The 9,532-nt window shown below is 39.9% G+C and overlaps 1 protein-coding gene and 1 long non-coding RNA gene across 2 annotated transcripts in view; both read left to right on the top strand.

The window, feature by feature from the left end:
• slc25a28 (solute carrier family 25 member 28) overlaps nucleotides 1-3,234 on the top strand; it is a 6,499-nt gene extending 3,265 nt beyond the window's left edge. The window contains exons 2-4 of the mRNA XM_014023740.1: nucleotides 398-626; nucleotides 1,161-1,217; nucleotides 1,608-3,234. Of these exons, the coding sequence (XP_013879194.1) occupies nucleotides 398-626; nucleotides 1,161-1,217; nucleotides 1,608-2,158 (837 nt within the window). The 3' untranslated portion in view covers nucleotides 2,159-3,234. The remainder of the gene's footprint in view (nucleotides 1-397; nucleotides 627-1,160; nucleotides 1,218-1,607) is intronic.
• A 4,881-nt stretch (nucleotides 3,235-8,115) lies between these two features.
• LOC106531388 (uncharacterized) overlaps nucleotides 8,116-9,532 on the top strand; it is a 12,886-nt gene continuing 11,469 nt past the window's right edge. Inside the window, exon 1 of the long non-coding RNA XR_001311973.1 lies at nucleotides 8,116-8,373. This is a non-coding gene — a long non-coding RNA (uncharacterized LOC106531388). The remainder of the gene's footprint in view (nucleotides 8,374-9,532) is intronic.

Genomic DNA, 9,532 nt, shown 5'->3' with positions numbered 1-9,532 from the left:
GTGTGTGTGTGTGTGTGTGTGTGTGTGTGTGTGTGTGTGTTACAAGGAAGGGAAAGGTTTAGGGTCATGGGGGAAAAGAGGATTAAAGGAAGTAAGCTCACGTCCCCTTGTGACCCTGGAGCTTGTAACAGCATACTTCCTCCTATTCAGTCCTTTTTGTCCACCAACATGAACCACACCCAGAGTCGCACACCTCGTTTCCTACATTTGACCCCCGTTTCACACTGCGGTTACAGAGTATTTGTTTACTGCTTGTCGAGATTTTTTATTTTTAGCTTTATTAGAAAACCATCTGTAGCCACTTTAAATTTTGTTTGACACTTTTAGATGAATTCAGGTGCTATATTTTTTTTCTAAATATAGTCTTTATGTGTTTTGTGTTTTATCTCTTTTGCAGACTCGGATGCAGAGTCTCCAGCCCGACCCCGCAGCTCGCTACAGGAATGTGATGGACGCTCTCCGCCGAATCGTAGTCACAGAGGGGGTGCTGCGACCGCTGAGGGGTCTCAATGCGACCGCTATCGGGGCCGGGCCCGCCCACGCCCTCTACTTCGCCAGCTACGAGAAACTCAAAAAGACTTTAAGTGACGCCATTCATCCAGGGGCTAACAGCCATTTGGCTAATGGTACCTCAAACATGTATACTCGATACACACCATAAACCTGTTGATCTTGTCTGAAATCTAAGGTCGTATGAAGCTCGGTGCGCATCTAAATCAGTGTAGTTCAGCAAAGATTCATTTTTGAAGCCTTCCTCCACATTGATGTTTTTTCAGCTTGATCTTGTTATTCCTGCTCTTTTCTTTTATTTCCAGTTTAGTAGGTGTCTGGGTAAGTCCTTTTCTCCCATTACTCCTGCTTTTTCCTCTTAAGTGTTTAATTTGGTTTAAAAATAGCAAAGGAGCCTTGTCCACTAGGTGTCTCTCTTTCCTTAGGTTTGGCCTTCTGAAAGGGATTAGGAGTTATCTCTGGCTTATCTGAAGTAAAAATGCACCACTTCTGCTTTGTTAATGTATGAAGCATGATGTGCAGAACTTTTAAGAGTAAAGTAGGGGGTTCTGTAACACAATCAGTTGGGTTTTCTCAGGGTTCTGTGTCTCGTCTTGGTCCCTGAACGTTCACCTTGCTGTGTGGTAACTGCAGAGGTGTGTTTGTTCCAGGAGCAGCTGGTTGTGTGGCCACATTGCTTCACGATGCAATCATGAACCCCGCTGAAGGTAAGGCCCGACATTTTTTACTCTCATTTCCCTCCTTCACTGTAGCTTAGAATATTTCGCCTCTCAAACACCAGTTTTAAGTTTCAGAGTAGAAACTCGCAGGTGCCGGGCTTAAAAGAGCTACCTTCCGAGCCATTAGTCTCGGCCATCTGCTTTCACAGCTGCCCCAGGTCCACCTGCTCAGACATGTCAGTGGAAGGACATTGGTCTGACAGTCCTCTGTGCAGCTGCTTAATAAGATGCAGCTGTCGCTTTAATATTTTACTAAAAAGATACATTAATTTGCTAGTTTTACCACAGATTTGTTGCTAATTTTTGTCTCTTTTTTTTCTACTATGATGTTGACAACGCTGGACATGTTTGGCCCTTTCCCCAATCCGTCCATCCCAGTTGTGAAGCAGCGCATGCAGATGTATAACTCGCCGTACCGCGGCGTGTTGGACTGTGTACGCGCCGTGTGGCAGAGGGAAGGCCCCGGCGCGTTCTACCGCAGCTACACCACCCAGCTCACCATGAACGTGCCCTTCCAGGCGCTCCACTTCATGACCTACGAGTACCTCCAGGAGCTGCTGAACCCCCACAGACAGTACAACCCGTCGTCCCACATGGTGTCCGGCGCTTTGGCCGGAGCGCTGGCGGCGGCGGCCACGACCCCACTGGACGTGTGCAAGACCCTGCTCAACACCCAGGAGTCCCAAGCCCTCAGCTTGTCAGGCCAAGGCAAAGGAGCCCACAGACACATCTCAGGCCTGGCCCACGCCTTCCGGACCGTTTACAGGCTGGGCGGCCTGCAGGGCTTCTTCAAAGGAGTCCAAGCCAGGATCATCTACCAGATGCCCTCCACAGCCATCAGCTGGTCGGTCTACGAGTTCTTTAAATATGGACTAACTAAGCACCAACACAACAAGAGAAGAGCGCCACACGTGGAGACCGAGATGTAAATCTCTCACTGGTTTAATGCCTTCCAATATTGATCCGAGGAATAATAACGCACATAAAATCCAACAAAGATACGCCTCAGTTGTGTCGTCTCTTTCAGACAAAGCAGATAAGAAAAACATCATAAGTCATTTAGAGTTCAGTTTCTGCCAAAACTTTTCAATAATAATTTGAGTTATAATGTTTCTCTGATAGGAGGGGGAAATTTTCATTGTAAGACTTATACTAAAGTAATTTTAAGCCCTTTCAGTGATCACTGTTAAAGCTGAGCACACTATAAAAATGAAAGGTTGTCAGCAGGGGGCAGCCATTTTACTCTGCCACTTGTAAATTTAGAGGCCAAAAGATGTTTTTTTCATTTTTTATATAAATGAATAATTAAGTCACTTAGTCTGGACCCTCTTTAAGTGAACATTCAGGTTGGGTTTTACTCAACTTGAAGTGTTTTTTTAGCCCTTTATCCAAAGAGAATACATTTGGATTTGTTTTTAATACACTTAAGATTATTTTTCTCAAACTTTTTTTCCTCTTAATTTTTAACAAATTCATCCAAAAGAAAAATGCTAAACATCTTTTAATCCTGCATCAATAATTACCATAAATGTTAAGGGTTTAAATTGATATAAGGTTTTGCATTTCAGAAGAAAGAATAATTAATTCTTTATTTAAAATTTCTGACTTGTTTTTATTTGTTCTTCAATTGTGTGTGGGGGGAAGAACATTTTGTCTTTATTTGAACAAATTTAATCGAATTAGTGCATTTTTTTCCCCATCAAATAAAATACTTGAGTTCTTCCTCGCTGCTGTTATTAACCTGAGCAGTGCTAAGGCGTAGCTGTCGGGTTTTATTTTATTTTTGTTTTTTTTGCCTGTGAACTACTGAGTCCTAATGTTAGTGCTCAGCAAAGATTTTGTGTACAAGCTGTGATCAGAGAAATTTAACTCATATCAATGTTCATTAGCCATAAAACAAATGCCATTCTTACTGACTGATGTCTGATGGTTTTTTTGACACTGAATTTCACCTGTTGAAATAAAGACTCGGCAGCGAGATTCTGTTTGCTGCTCATAAAACATTCTGCTTTTCTGTGATTCAACAATTTTTTTATTAAATTGATTATAGTGCATTTAACATTGAATTTAAGGTTTTAGTTGTCTAAATCACATACACCCTGCAAGCAACACACAGGGACTTGTGTGTTTTTTGTTGGGGGGGTCTTTATTTCAGGCAGGTACAGTTGTTTAGTCTTGAWCACAGGTGCAAATTTCAACTTTGACCTCTGAGACAGAAAACGCAGAGTGAACTTGTGGGTCTGCAGCGTGCCTGCAAACTGGGAGAGTGAAGCTTTGGAATTCAGCAAATGATGCACGACAAAGTAAACTTTGATAGTTAAAAAAATTACAGTTAAAGTGAATAAAAGTATTACTAAATAAATGCTTTTTACATAATTATTAATTACATCAGATTTTTCTGTTTATAAATATCAATTAGGATAAGTCAAATCTAAAAAAAATTTAATCCTGTTTTATTTTTTTTTCTTTGACAGTTCAGTTAGAGGTGCAGTTTTTCTTTTATTTTGGAATAATAGGCCGCCTTCGACAAGCTCATCGCTGTTKTTTTTTTTTTTTTCTAGGTGAAAGGAGAACCAAAGCAAAATGATTTTGCAAGAATACACCACGCAGTCTTGTGAGTTTTGGGGAAGCAGACTTAATGCCCTGCAGATTACAGTGAGGAGTGACATCTTCCCCACCCCAGCCTCCACTTGCACACCCACTCACAGCCACGCTTGTCAGGCAAACACCTGTTCAAACAGGGAGAGCTAATGAGCTGTCTCTGGTGCTCACTCTGTCTGCATGCATGTACAGTACAGGAGCATGTTTGTTCTGTAAAAATAATTATAAACCAGATGGGTTATTGCAACRTTATATTTGTGACATCAATTTATGCAAGTAGAAAGGGAAAAAAAACACACTTAAACCATCCAAAATAAAACAGTTAAATATGTTGCTTGTAATATTTAATGTATTGCTGGCAACAGAAATGAATGATTTTTTTACTGCTTTATGTAGCATTTTAAATATTCTAACATGGTGGCTGGAAATCCAATTTTTAATTGAGAATATTAAATTCCCTAAGCCAAAGTTATTTTGTCTGAAATTTCCCCTTATTATTTTTAAAAGTGAATAAAAATGAATTTGTTTGCTTAATAGTGTATATAGGAGGTTCTGTCTAAAAAAGTAGGTATAATTTGGGCAGAAAATAATTGGACTTGAATGGAAATCTTTGAAATGTCAAAAACCTTTTTTTTCCTTTCTTCATTTTGCACCTACAGCTGTGAATAATATTGTGCTCCCAGAACTCATCAAACGTACCTATACCTTCCTGATTCTGATCTCACACTTAATCCACGCTTGTTTAACATTTGAACCATTTAAACATGAAATGACTTCACTTTCTAGTCAAAAGGAAACACTCCCTTGTGTGTTGGTGTAAGACTGTGTTTTGGAAACTCAAGCCTGCGGTCAAAGCCCCTTACATTAAACACCTGGATGTTACCACACACACACACACACACACACACACACACACACACACACACNTTTCGATTTAGGATTTAATATCTAAAATTTAGTATGAATTCGCAAAATGTAAGAATAGTGAGCTAAGTAACAATAAAATTTTAGTGAAAAAATTTTAGCTCGGATTTTACACTCAGAAAGTGAACTAAATATGAAAATGTGTTAGTGACATTTTTTCAACATTTTTTACAGATGCCCCATATTTTAAACTCCTCCCTTTTGAGTTTTCTCAAAAGCCCTAATGATTCTTGTCATAACATTTTCATTTAAGAGCTGACAAATGAGTTTGAAACTGAAGTTGTTGTTGTCTTTCCACTCAGAAGGAGTGCAGAAGATGAGGATTATTATCTTTTTTATCCCTGTTGTTGCCTAAATGTCTCTCACGGTTTTCCTGTGAAGAGCTGGGACGTAGGGGGGAGCTGCAGCTCCTGTCATCACCTAACAGAATATGTTGGAGGAGGATTCTTCCCACCGCAGCCGAGAACACAGGGTGATCACTGGCACACAATCAAATATGGCCCTGCTCATTCATACAACCATTCGCCTGTGGGAGGGAAACAAAAAAAACAGCAAGAAACATTTTTAATGCAACGTTTAAGATGCAGAACAGGTTTCAGAGGGTTTGACACGCATGTTTGCTTAAAAAGGAGATCCTTCACACTTCTCGTGCAATAAAAGAATTTCACGCAAGACTTGCTTTGAATAGTAAATCCCTGATAAGTTCGAGTATTTACAGTAGAATGCCACTACTAATGAGCCAAAATAAAGAAAACTGATATTTTTTTTAAACTAGCTGCCAAAACTGTGATGACTGAAAACAAATTCAGGAGGCTTTGTGGCCAAAACTAAAGACAAGAAATGTCTTTGTCGCCTAAGGAGGGATCAGTAATGTGGAAATTTACCCCCACAGTGCTCTGATCAAAGCACAGGCCACAGAAACGTGCGCACACAAACACTCACAGCCCTGGGCTTCAGGCAGGGCGTGATGAACGGCAGCAGTGTTGCAGATGATTGCAGGTGTCCAGAACTTTCTCCACTCAGAGCTCCAGTGTTGTGACAAATTCCTTTTAAAGGTAAGTGAGGTCAAAAAATGGTCTTGCAACACATTTGCACACAGACACACGCACGCGAGCACGCACACACACACACACAACCTTAAGATGTCTGTCAGTGGAAGTGGAAGCAGCGTGGACAGGATTCCTTGCATGCGCACGTGTGCGTTTGTGTGTCGGAGCAACACAGGTGCAGTCAGGGACGCGGAGGAAGAAACGGGCCTCCTGCCCTTTGAACTTGATCTTGAAAAGCAAGCTGTCCTTGCTTCCTGTCAGATAGGCCCATCGGCCATGCCTTGGAGCCTTGCTTTGGCACGTGCTGATTTAGAAATGAAACGTTTAATAATTAAGCACAAAAGAATCACATTGATGGAACGATGGACGCTGAGAGAAAATAGTAACAGTATTTTTTAAAGCTGTTCTTAAGTTACAGCATATGTTTTTGTGTGTGCGTGCATTCATTTCTCTGTTAGCAAAATATTTCATGAACCACTAAATGTATTCCAATAAAAAGGAGGAATTCCTGGATGTGTATCTGCAACTGGTTAGTTTTGTAAATCAGTCTAATACAAGATGGCTGCAGAGTTGTAAATTAACTAAGTACAAATACTTTGTTACTGTACTTAAGTAGAATTTTCAGGCATCTGTACTTGAGTAATTATTTTTCAGCCTACTTCACACAATTATCTGTACTTTCTACTCCTTACACTTTTTTATAAAGGCAAGAAATAGAAAATTGTTACTTTTATTACATTTTTGCTTGTTTTCATTCCAGCTTATTGTAAAAAAATAAATGCTATCCATATAAACTATGCCTCCTAGATTGAATTTAACTGTGGTTGAATGAGAAGTATAAATATATAAAATTCTGATACCATATTAGTTTGTACACAAACAAATCATGTCACACTCCAGCAGGACATAATCCTTAAAATAAAAGGACTGTACTTAAGAAGTATTTGTATTTTATGAATTATATTATTGCATTTGGCCCGCAGCCTTTGGGTAGATTTTCATTTTGGCCCTCTGAGGGAATAAGTTTGGGCACCCCTGCTCTAAACCTAACTAGTAAAGCACAGCAGAGATGCAAAGTGAGAACATTGAAGAGGTCCTTACTTTACATCAAAGACCTCACTTTGATAGTAACCAGGGTGCAAATGGTCCTTGCTCTGTAATAAAAACAAGCACACACACACACGCACACAGAATGCAACAGAATACAAGTTCTCGACAAGTTAAGGTCCTCTGCAGTAATTCTCTCCCACCTTCCCTCTCACTTACTCTCTAAATTTATGAGATTTTTTTTAGTTTATCTTCTCAGAAATCAGTATATTTATCTGAGTCCTGATTGCTCCACTCAACATGAATTAAAGAGTGATACAAGATTAAGGTCATAATATCCACTAAATGTTCTGTTCTGGTCAGCAGCAGATGGATGAGGTGTGACTTCAGGCTGAATGAGATGAACTGTGATCTCACGCTCTTCCAGGGTGCTGCTGGATAAAGGAGCTGTAGCTGTCATTCATCTGGCTGTTGTGTCTTCTCATCTGGAGGGGAGGGAGAAACAAAAAAAAAATGCTGGAAAACCCAGAGATCGAAAGGAAGAGAGAGTTGTCCAAGTGTTTGCTATATGCAGAAAAGGAGCATGACAGGATGATTTCAGACATATTTTTTTTAGATATTTAAGTTGCAAAAAACTGAAAATTGCACCCTTCTTGCAAAGGGAAATCAAAGCATGAATGTTGATTGAGCATTGTCACAGTAAAACCCCATAATTTAGAAAATTAGCTCAGATATTTTAATATGGAGCACCAAGTGTAAAGTAAAATGTTAAAAAATGTCACATTTTTTCTGAGCATAGTTTAAAAAAAAACACCCACTAATATTTTATTGTTATTTAGCTCACTGTTCTTACACTTTGCTAAATTTTTTTTATCAATTGTTTAATTCTAAATGTGAATGTTTAAATCTAAATGTAAAAGTAAATTCTCAAATGTGGCTAAATGTTGCAGTTTACATTTAAGTATTTCAGAATAAAACTCTGCCTTTCCCGATTATGTGCGGCTTTTGTTGTGATGTCATCATCCTGAGACAAAAACAAATGCTAACGCTGCTAACATTACTAAAGGCACACACACACAGAGAGAATGCAATGTGCAGCATGTTACATCCTAACTGCCAAAATTCAATAATACACAGCTGCAGTCACGCTGCACTTTGTCAAATGAACTAAACCCTGTGAACAACCTGCGCCCACCCCCCCACCTGTGGTGGCGCTGCACCAATAACTGCTTAAGGAATCAACATGAAAACCTCAGAAGAAGACATGTCAAAAAGTCAACAAACATGGAGTGACATCAAATTTCAGCATTTGTAGGATTTATTATTTTGTTTTTGGCAAGTACGACAAACAAAAACTCTTCAACAACGAGCTCAGCATGAGTGGAAGACAAGGCGGAACTGTGGAGAGTGTTTTTTTTTTCCACACCAGGTGACTGAGACGTCTCGGTATGGGGCCGGCGTTCGCCGAGAAGGAACACATCCAACTTCTCAGCCGGGATGTCCACCTTCAGACATCGATCGAGGTATTTACAAGCTATGAGTAACTTTATTACTATTGTTACTCAGGATGACCATTGTTATAGTCCACTTCCTGCTTTTGGAGCGGCCTTCGGTCCGCTTGGCGTTCAAATTGTTGGGCTTCAGATGGTGTGTGGAGGCCACTTCAATACAAGACATCACACTTGCGGCCAGTGTCTGAGCTGCACCTCAAACCGACGGACCCCAGATACCATCCATACTGTTTTCATTAAACACATTTTGAATTTAAACCATAAGGCTGTGTCCAAAACGGTCCTCCGAAGGCCGAATTCGTCGGCTGCATACGTCACAGCGCCGCGACGAAGGACGTCCAAAACCGAAGACTTCTCTGATGCGGCCGACAAATGTGTCCTTCCTTTGGCCCGAATCGAAGGACTGGTCTGATGGATCCTTCCCGACCCAGCGTATCCCATAATGCATTGCGGCCCGACCGGAGATTTTTTATGCTAGTAATGGCAGACGAAGCGAGAGAAAATAATACGTTTTAAATAAAAATATGGCGATATAAAAATTAAAAATTTCTAGCGGTTGTAGTTTTAATACTGTTAACATTTGTATAGACATGTTTTTAAATATTATTTTTGTCATAAAAACCGTGAAATAAACATGCACCTACGGCGGGTCAATTAGTTCTTCAAATATTACCTTTAAGTTAATTTTATTATTTTGTGATATTAATAACACTAATTGATATTTTTCTAATTTTGATCTATTTTTGCTTCTGTTTAGCGTCGTCACATTTGCAAGGTGACATGACGTACTCCGGGGTGGAGGGGAGGCTAGACCGTCCAAACTCACAGGCACTTTTCTTCCAGTCTTCCTGGTCAGGACCTGGCCCACCTCAACCGGGTAGACTGCGTCCTCCGGAGGACCCGGCCTGCCATTTTGGACACAGCCAATGTGCCATCTTTTGCAGAGGTTAGCATTTGCTTATGTCGCAGGATGATGACGTCACAACAAAAGTCCATTCCGTAATTGGTAAATGTAAACTGTACCATTTAGCTTCAACATTTAAGCTTTAATTTTAAAATTTCGATTTAGGATTTAATATCTAAAATTTAGTATGAATTCGCAAAATGTAAGAATAGTGAGCTAAGTAACAATAAAATTTTAGTGAAAAAATTTTAGCTCGGATTTTACACT

The sequence above is a fragment of the Austrofundulus limnaeus genome, unplaced genomic scaffold, assembly GCF_001266775.1.
Source record: "Austrofundulus limnaeus strain Quisiro unplaced genomic scaffold, Austrofundulus_limnaeus-1.0 Scaffold0, whole genome shotgun sequence".
Taxonomy (NCBI): domain Eukaryota; kingdom Metazoa; phylum Chordata; class Actinopteri; order Cyprinodontiformes; family Rivulidae; genus Austrofundulus; species Austrofundulus limnaeus.
This window is presented reverse-complemented; position numbering and strand designations above follow the sequence as displayed.